At 40.3% G+C, this 17,941-nt stretch overlaps 1 protein-coding gene across 5 annotated transcripts in view; it reads right to left on the bottom strand.

Annotated features, from left to right (window-relative positions):
• The window catches only part of MYB (MYB proto-oncogene, transcription factor), a 33,759-nt gene extending 16,040 nt beyond the window's left edge, over positions 1–17,719 (bottom strand). Inside the window, exons 1-11 of one of the 5 annotated variants that reach the window (XM_036871687.1) lie at positions 17,621–17,719; positions 13,062–13,179; positions 11,155–11,226; positions 9,560–9,652; positions 9,093–9,313; positions 7,148–7,382; positions 5,719–5,799; positions 5,183–5,278; positions 3,603–3,857; positions 2,333–2,695; positions 682–824 (exon numbers count right to left, since the gene is read on the bottom strand). In XM_036871687.1, coding sequence (XP_036727582.1) covers positions 682–824; positions 2,333–2,695; positions 3,603–3,857; positions 5,183–5,278; positions 5,719–5,799; positions 7,148–7,382; positions 9,093–9,313; positions 9,560–9,652; positions 11,155–11,226; positions 13,062–13,179; positions 17,621–17,643 — 1,700 coding nt within the window. In that variant the 5' untranslated portion in view covers positions 17,644–17,719. Of the gene's footprint in view, positions 1–681; positions 825–2,332; positions 2,696–3,602; positions 3,858–5,173; positions 5,279–5,718; positions 5,800–7,147; positions 7,383–9,092; positions 9,314–9,559; positions 9,653–11,154; positions 11,227–13,061; positions 13,180–17,620 lie in introns of all 5 variants that reach the window. The other 4 variants (XM_036871689.1, XM_036871686.1, XM_036871690.1 and 1 more) reach the window with 4 other exon arrangements.
• Positions 17,720–17,941: the final 222 nt, after the last annotated feature.

Below are 17,941 nucleotides of genomic sequence, written 5' to 3' on the forward strand. Positions count from 1 at the left end.
AAAATCAGTTTTATCTATTCATTATCTCTTATCTACCCACAACAGAAAACATATGTTAACCTTTTAAAGTGTATTTTATATTGGAAACAATAAAATTGCTTTTTTAAAAGGTTTCTTATAATTCTTATTGATGTTCTCTCCCATTTCTTTGAATTAGTTAAGGCTTTATTGACTACAAATGACTACTTAATCACTCCTTGGCTTCTAATCATATAATTTTCCTGGGGATGGCAAAAGAGGTCCTATCTATAGATAAATTTCAAAAAGAAAAAATAAGATTAAAAAAATATGAACTAAGTAAAGAACCATACTCATTCTGAAGTTTATAATCAAAGAGGAAAGGAGGCTGAAAAAGCTTGTTTTTGGTGAAGAAGAAAAGGACTTACTGAACAAACAGAAAAACTGAATGGAAAAGTTATTTTAAAATTACCTTTGCATATATAGGAAATTTTGAAATGAACTACAAAAGGTAATTTAGTTTATTCTCCCACCTTCTACCTCTAGGTAGTTCTAACATGCCCAGGACAGACATATTCAATGTGGAAATACACATGACTATGTATATAAAAGTGGATCAGTAAAATTACATATATAAATAGATCAGACATTTGGGGATTATATTCTATTAATTAAATATAAGTAAATAAAATAAATAATTTTTTTCTTGAAACAAGGACTTACATAGTATTTTCCTTTTGAGTTTTCACAGTCTGGTCTCTATGAAATGGTGTTGTAACAGTCAATTTGTGACCATTGAGAGGGGTGGAAGTTAAAGAAGGCATTTCCAAGTCTAAGTTTTCATGGTTATTGGAAGTGTTTAAGAACTAAATATGGGAAGAAAGAAAAAATACTTAAATTAAACAGTGATCCTTTACTCAGCCCAATTTAAAAATCACATGTTGTTAACAAGTAGGTATGTTTTACTGACCCATTATATGAGATAACAATGATGTTAACAAGCACATAGTGTTTTATTTCAATTCAGCACCCAAGATTTGGAGTATGATTTCCAAAAAATAAAATCTAGAGTCAATGCTGAAAAACTTGCAAAATCCTAAGAAAACATTCTCAATAAGTGACACTTGTCATTAAAGAGAATGAGATGCGCTTCTTATTAACATTAAAGGTGTTAAAGTGATTTTTTTTGGAAAGTAATCATTTTTTTCTTTCATACTTTGTTTTTTCTCTGTAATGATCTATGAACCATTATTATATAAAGTTGACATTATGTGGAAAATTCTTGAATAATTTAAGCTGTATCTCTCAGAACACTGATGTTCTGGGAAAGTAATAGGTGTTCCTCAAATGGTTCCAAGGTAAAACAAATTTGGGAAACACACATATTGTAATCTCCTCCTGGAAATTCACAATGCATATCCGTAAATTAAAAACTTTGAGAGGTCCTGCAGTAAAGAAACCATTTTAATTTTGTTTGATTCAGTGTTTCCCAAACTTATATACCTATATATTTAGATGCTTTTCTGGAACATCATTAAAGTCTTGTAGAACTAATATACTTTAGAACAGAGTTTGGAAAATACAAGCAAAAAATAAGATCTTTCTTTAGTGGGCATATCATTTGCTCATACCTAAGTTGTTCTTAAAACAGACTCAACAGGCATAATTGGAAAAATGTTTTAAAGAGCCAAATTATCCTTTAGCTTCAATTATTTTCATAATTAAGGACCACAAGTCTTTGACAAAAATTCTAATTTCCATGCCTTAAAAAAGCTGTACGAAATAAGAACATTCATTGGCAAAAACTGCCAAAAAATATTATGGCACGACTCAGAAGAGCCAATGTTGAGAAAATGAAATTAAAACATACGTTATTTTTCTTAAGCATTTTTTCCTCATTTTCTCCCAAAACTTTTTCACTTAAAGATGGACTGGAACCTTTAAATTTTCTAGTTGCAGCTCAAATGTGATCTAAACATAATTTGGTTCCCTCCTCCCCTGGGTCAGTGAATCACATAGCAATAAGTGAACAAAGAGGCAGAAAATCTGTTAAAGTTTTTAAAGGGATGGGAAAAGAGGAAGAAATAGAAATGTTAAACTCTAGTGTTGAAGGAAATAAAAGCACATCCCAGGCAACTAACTCTCTTTAGAATCACCAAAAAGGCAGAGAGAGAATTAGGACAAAATCATCAGTCTACAGACAGCCTACACTCTGGGAGGCGGTATGACTTAGCAACAGCCAGAGGCAACAACGGAATGAAATCAGTGAAGACAACAGTCATGAGTCATTTGTTCCAAAGGATTAGTTTCTAGATTATTAAGGTTCAGGTGTCTGTTGAAAATTAGTAACAGCTGTGCAGAAATTGTGCTCTACCTGCGAGGGGGAGAAAGGTAGGCTTTTGACAGGGGAACGCTTGGGAGTTGAACTGCTGACGTCAGCAAATATCAAGGAACTAGAGTGTCCAGTGGCTATGGGGCTGGCCTGGCCCAGCTTTTTTCGAAGGATGACCCGTGGAATTGTGCTGGGCCTCACAGGAGGGAAGGGCTTGGGCAGGTCAAGTGAACCCTCACTCAACTTGCGTTTGTTCGCCCTCGTGCTAGGCTCTCCTGCAGGTCTATTCACATTGCCCTCTCTTTGCTGAAGCTGGAGGGCTTTGCCTGCGTGGTGTTGGCTAGGTGAAAAAGCTGCTTCTTCAAAGAATTCAAAACTGCTGAGATCACCCCACGATGAAGGATCCTGAAACAACGTGGGAGGCGCGGAACTTTGAGACAGTGTGTGCATGATGTGTGCCATCACCTGAAACACAGCACTGAGAAAGAGATGCTGAATGCAAAGAAAACACCTGGCCTGCTTGCTTGACCTCCTAAGAAACAGCTTCGGGATGAACAGTTGTTCTGGTACTCTGCATGGTGCGTCTCCCATGCTGCCTCAAGGCTGGCCCTACCCTGGTGCTGCAGGGACCTCCTGGTACTCTATCACTTGCATGCAGTTCAAAGCAAAAAGAAGACCTTTTTGATAGCACATTTTGGCAATGTTCATCCTCTGTCTGATGGGGGATGCAGTAAATGCTTTTTAACCAACTGGGAAACAAAGGAAATTAACTGAGTGTCTGCTTTTGTGATACTGAATTCAAGTTTGTTTCACCAGAGATGGTTTGTCTCAGTGAACCAGTTGGGACTGGTAATCAATGTTTTGTGGAGAAAGCCATGCGCCAACCAATGAACATATTACCACTTCAAATATATTGAAAGATGGCTTTAAGCTCCGAGTGAACATAATTCTTAATGTGCTATCCAAAAGCAAAGCACAATTTTAGGGAAACACAAAGGAGTAAACAAAGTACAAAAAGAAAAGTTTAAAATAATCCAAATATCATTCCTATCACTCAAGCTCTACTTATAGGTCATTAACTTTACTATTTTAAAAAATATGCATTTTGAAGGAAATATGTGAAAAGCTACCTTTTTATCTGGGTAGCCTAAGAAATCAGATATTGAAAAGATATATACACAGAAACTAAAGTCATACGTTTACGGTAACATATGCTAGTAACACGATATTCGCCATAGAAAATGGCAACAATTTGAGGAGTTTCCTAATTCCCCTTCCAAAAACATTAACTTGCCTTAAAAATTCTACTTACAGAATCTATAAATTGAAGTGTTTCTGCAAATTCTAAGAGGTTCTTAACATTGTCCAGAATGGTGCCTTGGTGGACGATCATGCATCTGGCTGGAGAGGCGCTTTCTTCAGGTAGGGAACCAGGATCCACCGGCAGAGATGGAGTGGAGTGGTGGTCTTCCAAACAGGAAACAGGTGCACTGTCTCCATGAGGTCTGGTGTGGTCGGCAATGGTGGTGCTGTGCCACCCAGGGTAGCTGCATGTGTGGTTCTGTGTCTAAGGAGGGGGTGGGGGAATAAAGAAAAAGCGGGGGGGAAAAAGGGAGAAGGAACTTAGCAATGAAGTTGCACAAGGTATCAGATGCTGTTAGAGGAAAGATAAAAGTCATTGCATCATCCAAAACTTGCGCCTATGAGACAGTTGTCAAGATGTTTCCTTTTATCAATGCAAGACCCTGCTTTTTAATAATGGTATAGCCTGTCATCTATAGGATTACCTTCACTGTCATCATTTTGTTAAAGCTGCAAATAGAGGGATTATGTTACAAAGTACAACTCTCAGATGGAATGTCTTAAAAATCTACTTTGACATAATTTCCAGTAGGATCATAAATGTTTGCTGCAAATTAAGAAGTGGGCTATTCTCATTCTAACCTACAAAAAGGCTGGAGGATTCAAGAGTTAGAGTTGCTTTTATGTGCATATATTCTTGTGGCTTCTACTCCTTTTTTAATGCTACAGATTGCACTGATGCAGTGAAGGGCTGCCAAATCAACGTGGTTAGGAAAGCAGAAGAGCAAATTAACAGAAGTCTCCTTTCAGCATGACCACGCAACAGGAGAAATTGCAAAACATTAACTAAAGTTAAAAAGTGGTCGAACTATCATATGCACATAATCATTTTATTATTTAACCAAAAAGAAATCTACTCCTCAGAATACCTACTGGGTATCACATCTTTTATTCTCTTTGTTGGTTAATTACATACTTTACAAAGTGCAAGCTGCTTTCCCAGTTTGCTGCCCAATCACTAGAAAAGATGTCAAAATTCAGTAATGGTCCACACAGCTTTTGTGCGTGCAAACAAAAGAGTCATTTATGTTGCTTATGGAAAGATTTAATATATATCTTTTTTACATGTATATACTGGACATACATCAAATCATGTTTGAAATGATAAAGTATGAAAATCTAGCTTAAAAAATAATAGAAAAAGAAAAAATCGAATGAACAGGCACCTGACAGATACACAGCTTTGTTAAAAAAAAAAAAAAGAAATTGCAAATTTTCATTTTTTCTCTGCTAGTCTTTGAATTGATTACAGTCCTTCTGAAGAAAAAAAAATCAAGGATGAGAATCACAAATGGATATTGAGTTTCTATGGCAACACCAAAGGACTACTTCCAACTTAGTCAACACACATTGTGATACCAACTGCATTTTATTACAAGCAACCTCTAGTGTTTAAACATTGTTAGTGGATATACAGAGTCCTGATTAGCGTGATATTTAGAAGATAAGGGAAAAGATACAGAAGAGCACTGGGGTCAAGCATTATCCCCCACCCAGATCAAGTAGGCGGTGACGTCTTACTGGGACTGCCTGCTGTCCTTTGAGTTCATTCTCAGTCGACATTAGAAGCAACTCTAGCTCCTTTATTCGCTTTTCTTTCTCAGGGTCTTCATCGTTATAGTGTCTCTGAAATTAAAAGTTACAGGAGAAAAAAAAAAAAAGATCTGGTGGGAAAGTGTAAATACAATGGTCGTGGCCCGAGGTTCACGAGGGACCACACAGAACCCAAAGAGCCCTGGCGTGGAACAAACGCCAACGGAATCTGGCCACTGTAGAAATCTCTGAATGTTATCCCAGACATAAGGGAGGGATGTGAAACCTGAGGCTAGAGGAGATGCTGACGGAGGGGTTGTTTCAACTTCTAACATCAGAGAACCTGAGAATTCTGGCACTAATTCACTCTGGAAGTGTAGCTTGCTGGCCAGAACTCTGCCCACCTCTCCACGGCCCCCTTTTCTTTTAACTTCAGTGGATCAGGTGCAAATAAGCGTTTGGATGAAAGAAACAGAACTGTGCCTTGAGTAGCTAATGAGTTTCTTCACGAAATGATCTTAAAATGGGCTTACCTGAATGGCTGCAGCAGCTGGCTGAGGGACATTGACTATATTTACATGTAACGCTACAGGATATGGGACGTGACTGGAGACCTACGTCAAAAAGGCAAAACACATATACACTAATGTGTATAAAATAGATAACTAATAAGAACCTGCTGTATAAAAAAATAAATTAAATTAAATTTTTTAAAAAAGGCAAAACAAACAGAGGCCGAGTCATTCATGGTTCCACGTGCTTCAGGGGACTTGTTGCCTTCCTGAAGTTTTGCTCTAGGACTAAGGAACACAAACAAACAAACAAACACTTTTCTGATAAAATTTACAAAGCAAAATAAATAAATAAAACCCAACTCCAATTTGAAATTTTAGCCAAGCCTTTAATAATGGTTAAAGAGCTAAAGCAACAGAGCGAAAGAAATTTAAGGTGCTCATCGATCCTGATAGGAAGTATTCCTTAGAGTAAAACAGAAAGAGAAATATAATCTAAAATACATTCACGAGTGTATGAAAGAAGTTTTGATGGTAAAAACGGATGGCACTAGCTGTTTATAAATAAAAATATTTTTCTGTGAATTATTATGAGCTTTAGGAAAGAGTATAGCACCTCTTAAGATAGTTCATTCACCTGAGACCAGTCAGGAAGGTCTGTAGTCAAATATATGGAACAGACAGAGAAGAGTAAAAACTACTTCTGATATGTTTTGCATAGAATTTGCTTATGAGCTCTGAATTCTTGGATAAGTTTCACCATTTATTATTGTTGATTTTAAGATTCAAGTTTCTTGATTTTTTTCTCTTTATTCTTCTTTTCCCACCCAATTTGAAGATTTTTTTCCATAAATATAAATATCAAGAAATGAAGAAAGAATCACACCGATTCAAAGGAGGATAAAAGATGTCAGATGTCAGTCACAAAACTGCTCCTGATTCACAGTAAGAAGGTAAACACTTACTGAATGAATAAATTAAGATACTTCAGCTAGATCACTACCAGAATTGAACTTACAATCATCTGTTAAATTTCAGTGTCAAACTATTTCCTCTTTAAATGTAATATTACATTCACTTTTCATTTGAGCAGAGAAAAGTATTAGATACAACTGCACCTCCATCCCCCCATTCTTCTTCAGCAGTACCTTGTTAAGTAAATTTACATTCAAAAGCTCACTTCCCAAATTAGATTCGAAGCAGCAAGTTAGAATCAAACAACTTGGATTTTAGTCTGTACTATCTCTATGAGCTGTGTAACCCTGGACAAATCATTTAACATCCTCATTTCCGGATCCATATCAGGGATAACAACACCTACCCCTCTAGATTGATCGTGATCATGACCATGTTCATGAAAGCTGAGAAGTATGCACCTGAAAGGTATCATTATTACCTGGAGCTAAAATAACATCTCTCTCATTAAACTAAATTCTGAGGAATGGCTTACGTTTTGTGCTTCAGAAACGTGGTAATAGGAATAGTCATTGTTAACTGAGGGCTGGCCAGTTGGAGGGAGTTGAGCTGAAGGTAGAGCATGGGCAAAACCCATCAAATGGCTGTTCTTCTGAAAACTTGTGGCCACTGGTGGCTGGCTGGCTTTAGAAGACTCCTGCAGATAACCTTCCTGCTCGACCTTGCGACGCATGGTAGAATTCCAGTGGTTCTTGATAGCATTATCAGTTCTGCACAGAAATATATCACATACACATTTTACAAACAAAAATTTCAATTCAGATTACAGTTAATTGACAGAAAACTGTTTCTAACAGAGACCCTTTCTTTTGGTCCACTACGAGTGTTTTTTTCCTTTTAATTGTTTCTGTCTTCTCTGCCTCCTAAAAATCATGCTTCCACTATCACCTAATTAAAAATTGATAGGTTTCTCTAAGTTACATAATATGGAACTTATACAGTTTTCTATAAATGCTGAAATCTTTTAGCCACTTTGTTTCCTTGTTAAGAATATTTCCAATACAACACCCTTCATGTTTATTCTGATTGTGGTACAAGACTCTAATACAACTTAAAGTTCTGGCTGTTCTAGAAAGTTACTCCTTTGAGTGTGGCTTAGCAGGGCCTACACATCACAACAGGCACTCAGTAAAGTTTGGTGAGCAATAACAATGTTGCTGCCGCCTCAGTGTCTGCTCTTTATCTAGAATGGCACTAGCCAGAGATTTTGAGTAAAAAAATTCCCACCTTTTGAAAACTACCTCAAATTGTTCCATAACCAGGCAAATGGAGCCATAACCAGAGGCGAAAATGCAAAATGGGATCCAGAAGGGAAAGAGGCTAACTCCCCAATATATTTTCAAACTGCAAAGCATTTTTACTAAAGTTTTTCAATTCTCAGGAAAACAGTTTCTCAATTCAAAAAAACCGTTTTAAGCCTCCCTTTTACTATTTCGATGGGGGTGGGGGAGAGTATGCTAAAGAAAGAGGAAGTTCAATTGCCCCTTAAATTTTTGGAAGAATCAACAGCATATCCTTTCAGACCATATGGGAGAAAAGGCCTCCTTTTATCAACCTCTTGAATTCTCTAAGCTTATACTGAACCAGGAGGGAGGAAATGTTTTAGAACATCACAAGAGAACACTGCATAGACCATGAGAGCCATAGCCTTCTTTGAAATGACCCTTTCTCCACTTTGGGGTTATGAAGCTCAAGAATAAAAATATTTAAAATATTTCCTATCTTACAATATTTTTATGTAAGATTTATAATTAGTATCTTCCAAACTAAATGGCATCCGTTATAAACTATTTAAATGGGGAAAGTGGGACAAAAATGAGCTTCCATAGATATCCCTCATAATGAGGTCATTTTTGTGCTTTGTTCATTAAAAAGAAAGCTTAACAACGACATTATTTAAAAACCTGGAAGCAGTACGATAATTCTAGAAATACAATCTTTCTTTATTCAAAAGAAAAAATTAAGCCAAGTGGTATAATGAAATGAACATGGTATCAGGAAAATGGTAGCCAAATTCCTTCTGGTCACTTAACCAGCTGTGTGAACTCAGACCAAAGACAAACTGTCTACCCTTGGTTTCCTTCTATGTGTTTAGAGTTTCATAGTTTACAAAGTGCTCTGACATTCGTTTTACTTGATACTAGCATTGGCCTTACGAAGTAGGTTATACCCCGTTTTGCAAATGGGGCAACGGAGGCTGAGGAAAGTTGGCCCAAGCTCACTGTTGGGTGGATTCTGGAAGTCCTCAGCGAGGTAAACTCTAAGATCTCTTCCAGTTGTAAAAGCTATGGATCTAGTTTATCTCGTGAAACATTTACCATCGATAAAATGTAATTCACTCACCATACATTTTAAAGCAGAATGTTCAATACCCACTCCCTCATTCTTCCCAATCAATATATTTTTTGACATATTATTACCGTCCAGGCAGTAGCTTTGCGATTTCTGCCCATCTGTTCCCCAGTCTCTTGTGTGCCTGGTAAATAATTCTGTCTTCCTCTTCTGTCCAGGAGGTTTTCTTAACTTCTGGATTCAAGTGGTTATGCCACCTCTCCCTACATTGTTTTCCAATTCTCCCCTTTAAGTGCTTGGCAATAACAGACCAACGTTTCGGACCGTATTTCTGTACAAGCTCTATCACCTTCAGATAAACACACAAAAATAACCTATGTTTTAATGTTATGTAATGAGTCAGTGTAATCATTCTTCATGTTACAAGATCTTTAGAAAATTTCTAAAAATCTGCTTTCATTCATGGGAAATATGGGAATGGAGTCCTCTGCTTCCTGTTTGCACACTTTACCTGTTTCTTCAAGTTGGGAAACAGTCAACAATGTTGGGGAATATTCATAATTGTGATTCACACACCAACAGAGAAAGAACTTACTCTCTGATCTTCTTCTTTGGTCCAAGGACCCTTGATGAGCTCAGGGTTTAGTACTTTCTGCCATCGGTGCTGGCACTGCACATCTGTTCGATTCTAGGCAAATAAGATAAAGTATGCATTGTCATACAGATACGATGTGATAAGCACATGAAGACTGTTGTAATATAAATCACACACGGACAATATGCAGTGAAAACATTCAAGAACATATTTTAGGGCATATTTGGAGAGCCCATTACTTACAGCTAAAGAACATACAAAGAATATATCAAAGTTGCATCCAAAATTAGAAGCTCTGCCTGCTGAGGGAAATAGTCCTGCCATGTGAACTAAAGGATCATCGTACTGCATACCTGGTTGTCAATTTAACTTAACCTTAACCTCAGTGTATTGAATTTGGAAGTACCCACGTGGATTAGGACTTCTTAGAGAGTCCATATTGATGTTGGACTTTTATGGGAACCCACTCTAAATGACTCAAGTTTGATTCCCATTCAAACTAAGAGATGTGCTTCAATTTAGGACCACAAGTGTTAATACTGCAGAAAGAACAAAGATGAATAAAGACAGGCCCTGTTTTATAAGAGTTTATAATCTTGTAAGAAGTAAAAGACAAATATATAATTAACTAATAGAGGGCAGAATTTGATTCATATGCAAGAAGAGACCAAAGTAAAATGATATTGGGGTGGAAAAAGGAGCATCTTCTGAGGAGGAGAAATTATGTTTCCTTAGAAGGAGTCCAGAAAAGCTCTTGGCATGGACTTTGAAGGATGGATAGAACATTTTAGGAGGTGGCATCACCAGGGACAAAAGCCCTCAGGAGGGAAAGCAGAAATGAATTCAACCAAACCTGCTTACAGAAGGGAAGTAGGAAACAGAACTGGGGCTGTAAGTTGAGGCATATCGGAAGGCCCTCATGTGCCAGGCAGTTTACCTGATGTGTGAGACTCGAAGTTACTGTTGCTAGTTTTGAAAAGTAAAGTACAGCTGCATTTTATGAAGCTCCATCTGTCAGTGGTGTCTGGGATGTATGGGAAAGTGGAAAGCTACAAGTAGGAAAGCCAGTTATGAAGGCAATGCAATCGGTCAGAGAAGAGGGAAAGGGGCTGAACATACGGAACAGTGAGAAGAATAAACAAAGGAATCCCAGATTCCTTAATCCTTGCTTGGTTGTAGGGGATGGGGGAGTATGATAAGTCTAAAAGAATGCCAAAATTTTAAACCAGGGTACCAAAATTATGGCTATTGAAAAAATAGGAAATTTAAAAGAAGCTGACTTGGGGGAAATACCATGAGTTTAGTCATCTACTATATAACAAATCATCAAAATGCTAATTTATATTATCCTAAAAAATTAAAAGATAAAATAAGAAGCAAACGTTTAAAATACATTGTAAAAATCCTTTAACAACATATTTAGACATTTTAATTATACGCATTACAATAGAAATATAAGTTACAGATAAGGCATTTCTCCCTTACTTCTTATATACAAGCAAATATGTCATGTCTTAATATCATCTCCTATAATATCTTATTTAAATCTTTGGGAGAAGATTTCCTTTTACAGAAAGAAAAAATTACTAACTTACCGGGAGATAATTGGCAATAACTTTCCAGTCATCTGTTCCATTCTGTTCCACCAGCTTCTTTAGTTTTTCATCCTAAGACATTTAAAGGTAATCCTAGGATATCAGTCATTTACTGTACAACTCTATTCAAGTTAGAGTTAAAGGGGAACCGACCCCCCCCCAAAAAAAACCTCTCAAAAATAACCAAATTCAACAAATATTAAGGTGATATACTGGTTTACAGCATAGATTTATTTAGAGTCAGACAGACCAGAGTTTGAATCTTAACTCAGCTACTGATTAGTTGTATAAACTTGGGTATATCATTTTGCTTTTCTGGACATTAGTATTGTCATCTGTACAATGGAAACGATGATGTCAACAGGGCTATTTGGGGATTATATGAGTTAATTATGCAAAACATTTAGCATAATGCCTGGCACATTGAATGTTTAACATATGGTAACTTTTAAAATTTTACTTCGTGGGAAAAAAGTAATGAACTCCAGTGTTTGACTTCAGAGACATTGAACTATGGCAATAGATAGGCTCTCAGTAAGAAATAGTTCAAGCTCTAGTCTAACATTTAGTAAGTTCAACCTCTTTCATATAAAAAAATGTAAGATCACTTTTCTTAATTACACTCGAAGGCATGTATGATGTAAGAAAATCATTTAGCTTTTGTATCAATGTGTTGACAATTTAAATGAGACCAAACTTATTAGAACACAGAAGACGCTAAACGTCAGGGTGAAATCTTTCAGTTCACAAGTGTCTTTCTAAACATGTTCAAGCAAAAGAGAATCCTCATGTTTCTGCAAAGGTAACTTTCACACACAATGTGAGTCTCCGCTATGACACAGTCACAGGAATTAGGAAACCAGTGTTACAAGCAGAGCTTCTAAATCGCTGAGAATCACCCAAGTGCACAATTTCCATAGGTAAAATATGGATTTCCTATGGACCTCACTGGAAATCCCGTCCGCCTGTCAATGAGAGCTCTGGTTTAAGTGAAGGAGGACAGGATGAAACCGAAGAAGAGTCAATACCATTTATTCTAACATGAAATCTTCTACAATTGGTAGCAAATTTTTTAAAGAACTTTGAAGAAAAAAGCAACTTTTCTCTTACATTAATAATTTTGCCTCCTAAGCATTTTTCCATTCCCATAGAGATCAAGATTTGATAAGGTAGCAGAAGAAGAGAGGTGAGAAGGAGACACATCTCCATCCATTTTTAAATGTTTTCAGAACAGACATCCACATATATTTCTCTGCGTAATATTATATACCAAGAATGTTAAATGAACCCATTATAACAAGACAAGTTCTGTGAGTGTTTTGCTTTATTCTTTTGTTTTGTTTTTGGAAATAGCAATTCATTCATTTGTTCAGGGAACATCTGTTAATATCCCACTTTGTGGCAATCGATTCTGGGTTCAGGGAACGCAAAAATGAATAGACGTTTAGCCCTGCCCTCAGCAGACTTACAGTCTACTGGGCGGCGGGGGGGGAATATACATTACAGCAACAATAAATAAGAACATGTATCCATTGGCTGGAGGACAAATCCAACCTGTCTGGGGAAGCCAAGGATGGCTTCACAGAAGAAGTGATGTCTTCACAAGTGTTGAAGAAGTAGTAAGAAGTTGTGGGGCAAAGGGACAAGAGCAGAATAGGCAGAAGGAAACGCAGATAAAACAAAGTGAGGAGGGGGCCTTCAAACAACTGCAGAAAGTTTGGAAAAGGATGGTATAGTGTCCATGTGGGGGAGTGGTGAGGGGTATGGACGCGGCACAGGCAGGCTAGGATAAGAGTCAAAGAGCCCGCTAATGAGTTTGAACATCTGTAGTTTAGCTGAAATTTTGTTTTTTTATAAATGGATGCACTCTAGGTTTTTCCCCATGTTTTGATTACGTGATTAGTTACCTCTTCCCTGGTCCACCTAGTTTTCCCCAAGTGACGCTTTCCAGACTTGGGAAGCAGCCCGTCATAATCATGGTCACACATCTCAATGTCTTCCTCATCCTCGTCACTACTGTAGATGCTGCAGAAATAAAAACGGGCAGATGTGGACTGAAACAAGAGGATTCAAACTACTGGATTACAAAACTTACGCCAAAACTCCTCAACAACCTTTTCAAAGGTTACGAAGGTAAAACTTTGAAAACTTGCATAACGAGACTGTTTCTGGCACTCTGTTGCTCTAGGATTGTAAACTGGTTCTGCTGTTATTGGTATCCACAGATACGGCAAAGGACCTGGCACTTTCTATTGCTCTGCATGTTTAAACCTGCTGTTAATGTTAGACCAGTGACAAGTTACACAATTGGCAACCTTCCAACCAATGAAGGTTTAAGTTTAAAACTTAATGTTAAGGACAATAAAAGGAACGAGAGCCCATGTCCTTTACGTAAGTACACTCGCAAAACCTTTGGTATACGTCCCATCATTTAAGTAACATTTCCCAAATACAATTAAAAAAACCTCAATTATGTTATCCTAATGGGACTGGTGTTTTATTAAGAGAAAAAAATTCAAGAAGTAATGCACCCAACAATATAATTATAGTCATCCCTTAAAGATTAGAAGATTAAGAGAATCTAAAAGGAAAGGATTTTAAAACCTGAGAAAGGATAAATGATCAAGTGATCAAACTGCTTTGTAAATAACATTAATACCAAACAGTTCAAAACTCCAGGCCAGGTTGATCCAACTTGTGGCCACGTTTACAATCCTCAGTTTCCAGAGTAACCAAGTGAATAATTAGGCCACATGATAGTCAGAATCTTACTCATGTTTTTTCTACCTCTGACTGAATGGTATTTGAAAGATCTTAAAATGTACCTAATTCAAAACTGAGGGATTCCCACAGGTGGGTTTAAAAGGAACCCATTACTGTTTTCAGAAGAGCTTTTTCTTTTACCTACTTGACCAAAACTATAAATTTTGATGACTTTTGAAGTAACTCTGTACTTAATGTTTATTAATCATATAATGGATAGGTGAGAGTCATTTTACAGCCAGTTTACTTTTAGTTATAATTTTACTTATAAAACTTAAGATATGAGGAAAAATTATACTATCTTTAAAAATTTACTAAAATTTATCATTGTAATATTGAGAATTCCATCAAACTAAGAACAATAAAAATAATGATATAAAGCAATATCATAATGCAGATTATTATTCTAAAAAAGAAAATGTACGTTCATATCAGGTTTTGTCTTCCAAAAGCAACTTACAAGTATATATTACCCACCCCTTACAAGCAAGCAAAAATGCTTACCAAAATTCCTGAATTTGAGGTTCTTATAATTTAAAACTATTATTTTGGGAAACAATCTGAAGGTCCAGGATGCATGGTGACAAGTAGGATGTGATCCAAACTTAAAATGCCACCACAAAAAAGACCACTAAACTGAGTTTATGATCTATAACCATCTTTCATTTAGTGTCTATCCTTTTAAACAAGAGCCTGATCCTGTTTCACATTGTCAACAAGGGGCTCTAAACCAACTTCTGATTAAAAATTACAGTAGTTTCCCTTTAATAAAAAGCACAAGCATCATAAGGTGAAAAAAAAAGTTATTATAATCCTAGCACTTTTGAAAGGTTCATAGGGAACTCCTTGGAAAGCCCCCCCAAATGAGGTGGCACCCTTGTGAAATATCAGGGATACCAAGAAAACCAGAGTAATCTGAAAGTGGAGTCATAGATTCAACTGAATTTAACTTTGGGGGTTTGGGTGGATCTGGAGATCACGTTTTCAGAACTGAGGACTATTTTTTTTTTTTCAGGTTTTTATTAGTTATCTATTTTATACATACTAGTGTATATATGTCAGGCTCAGTCTCCCAGTTCATCCCACCACCACCTTCCCCTTTCCCCCCCCCTTGGTGTGAGGACTATATTTTCCCAACCAGTAATTGGACACCACTGTCTTGGCAACAGATCAACACTCAGGAATAAGCAACAAATTCAGCCGCCCATAGGGGGCAGCCTACACCAGGTGAGAGAGAATAGACATCAAACAGGACTAGGGTTCTGGAGGCAAAGGTGCTAATTCTGCCTCCACCTAGCTGCGTGACTTGGACAAATCACTTCCTCTCTCTCACGACCTCAGTTCCTCGCCTATACAGAGGGCTTGGATTTTACTTCTAAGGTATTTTCCAGGGCTAATAAGGGATAATTCCACATCTTCCATGACTCTTAAAAATTAAGCAGAAATGTGCAAAGTCAGAGATGTGCAAAAGCAAAGTCTTGGGGAAAACTTGGTGTGTAACTTCCGCAGGTCCTGAAGAGGCCATGAGGGGAGCGGGGCGAGCCCAGGGCTGCTCACAGTGTCAGCTCCTGGGTCCATCAGCAGGCTAGGCGCGGGGCTCGCCTTTGAGCTTTGCATGAGATTTCCTCCTTCTAAATTGTCCGGGTCGTCTAAGTAGCATGATTAATTTCTACTAAGGACCTGAAATAACTTTTCCTTTATCTGCTCTGAGAAGATCTCAGACCCAACAGTCAGAAGACTCTCAAAGGCTGATTTCAAGCTTGATGCACCCGACTCCCCACCTGCTAGACCTGGTGTGGTTACAAGAGTACGACTATGAATATTACATTCTGTCAAGGAAACAAACCGTGCAAAGAAACGAAAAAGAAGAGAAGTGTTGGGGGTTGGGAAAAGGGAGGGGAGCGGGAGGAAGTGCCTTGTGGCCGCTACTGTGATTCTAGAAACAGGGTTCAGACTCATTTCGCTGACCTGGTTAATAATCCCTGCCGAGTTGACGTTCGCCTTGCAAGAAACGGCTTAGCGCCCGCAGCCGGGTTTCTCTTCCCCCTGAGGCAGGTTCAAGGCTCCCGCCCCTCCTGGCCGCCTCCCCTCTCCGCTACCTGGGAGCCACAGGGAACCTGCGCGGCCCCGCCCCGCGGGGACAGTCGAGATCTCGGGGCGCGGAGCCTCCCCCGCGTCTCCTCCCAGCACCCCTTCCCAGCTCCCTCCTTCTCCTCTTCCTCCTAGTTTCCGCTCTCGAAAAAATAGGTGACCTCCGCTGCTCTACTGTTAAGTCCCAAGGGCGAAGGTGAAACCACTTAAGGGGCAGCACCCCTGCCCCGCGCGGCCGGGCCCTGGGCGAGGCTTAGGGAGCCAGCGGCCCCCCAAGTCGCCTCCCTTTTTCTCCGGCACCCGGCCATGCCTTGGCGCCGCTCCCCGCCCGGCCAGGCCCGGCCGAGGGTGCTGCAGCGGGGCCCACACCCACGCTCTTTGCCACTTCCTAGCTCTGCAAGAGGACCCGTGCCCGCTGATTCGAAAACAAATAAGTAAAAGAAAATCAAAAAACCCGAGGAAAAGAGGGTGGGTTTACTTTGCCTCCAGGGACTTCTCCCCAGAACCTCCTGGCGAGGGTCCGTCCCGTCTCCCCTCCTCCGACAGGGCGACCTGAGGCTGCAGAGCTGGGCGCGGGGAGGAGCGGCGACCTCGGCCGGGTCCACGTGCGCGCGCCGCGCCGGGACCTCTTGCACAGGGGAAGAGCTCCGGGGGACTGCGTCCCGGTTGCGCGGCAGCGGCCTTGGGTGCTGCCCGCCTCAGTCCCTTTCCGTTGAGTGGCAACCGTGACGGCCGCCGAGCGAGCCCCTACACCCGGCCACCCGCAGGGAGCTCCGGCGCGTCCAGTCCGGGAAGTCCAGAGACTGGTGGAAGCGAGAGCTTCAGCAAGTGACAGTTCAGACCAGTCTTTTCCTCCTCCGCTCCCTATTCCCCTCCTTCCGGCCGAAATGTAAGGGCACTTCATTCAAGATACCCGGCGAGCCTCCCCAAGTGCGGTTGACATGTGCGTCGCGGGTGCGTGTGAGTGGGTGTGCAATGTTTGCTTTAAAAGTAAAAGCCTCCCAGAGAATAATGATTAGAACCTTCAAAACCAGGGCTTAAAACAATTTGCAAATGTAGAGACCCTTTCCTCCCCTACAATCTTCTTTCCAGCCGCCTGTCAGCTGACACTCTTCTTCGCCTCCATAAAGAATGAATGAAATTTACATGAACTACCTGCGGCTACTACACAATCCGGCATTTTCCCTATATCTGCCATATGCTCTGCACTTCCAAGTCCAAACATATCGCAATGCATCCAGCAATTACGCTGCGACTCCCTCGCCGACACCGCGGCATCAAGCCAGGGACCTAGTGGGCTCCCCGGGACTGGTGGGCACCGCTCTGCCCCCGGCTGGAACGTGCTGCTTTTTTCCCCTAGACAGAATGTACCCCCGTGCAACTTGCAAAATGAGCCGCAGGGCGTGCTTCCCAACGTCCTAATGCATTTCTCGCATAGACTCTTCCATTCATCAGTCCCTCGAGCGGCTTCTGCTGCCAAGGCAAGGGCTCTAGGTCCTCGCAGGATCTGACAGCCCCGCAGAAGATCCGGGAACCATTTCCCACCTGCTCTCCCGGCGCCTGGCGCCCAGCGCGCCCCCGCCCGCGGCCGCCCGCCCGGGATCCCCGTTACCTGTGCCGGGGTCTCCGGGCCATGGCGCGGCGGGCGCGGGGCTCCGCTGGGAGCCGCGGGAACCGCACTGGGCTGCCGCCTCCCGCTGCCCGCCGCCTGCCTGCGTCCTTCCCCGGCTGCGCAGTGGCGCTCCGCACCGCTGGGGCGAAGTTTCTCAGGAGAAAGAGGAGGAGGAGGAGGAGGAGGTCGCGGAGGAGGAGAAGGAGGAGGAGGAAACAGGTTGATATTAAAGTGTAAACTCTGTAAACAGAGATGCCATCAAACAAAGAGCTTTGGACACTCCCCCTCCCGCCAAATCTGGCGCCCCTGCAGTGCGCACGC

This window comes from Balaenoptera musculus, chromosome 12 (genome assembly GCF_009873245.2).
Source record: "Balaenoptera musculus isolate JJ_BM4_2016_0621 chromosome 12, mBalMus1.pri.v3, whole genome shotgun sequence".
Taxonomy (NCBI): Eukaryota; Metazoa; Chordata; class Mammalia; order Artiodactyla; family Balaenopteridae; genus Balaenoptera; species Balaenoptera musculus.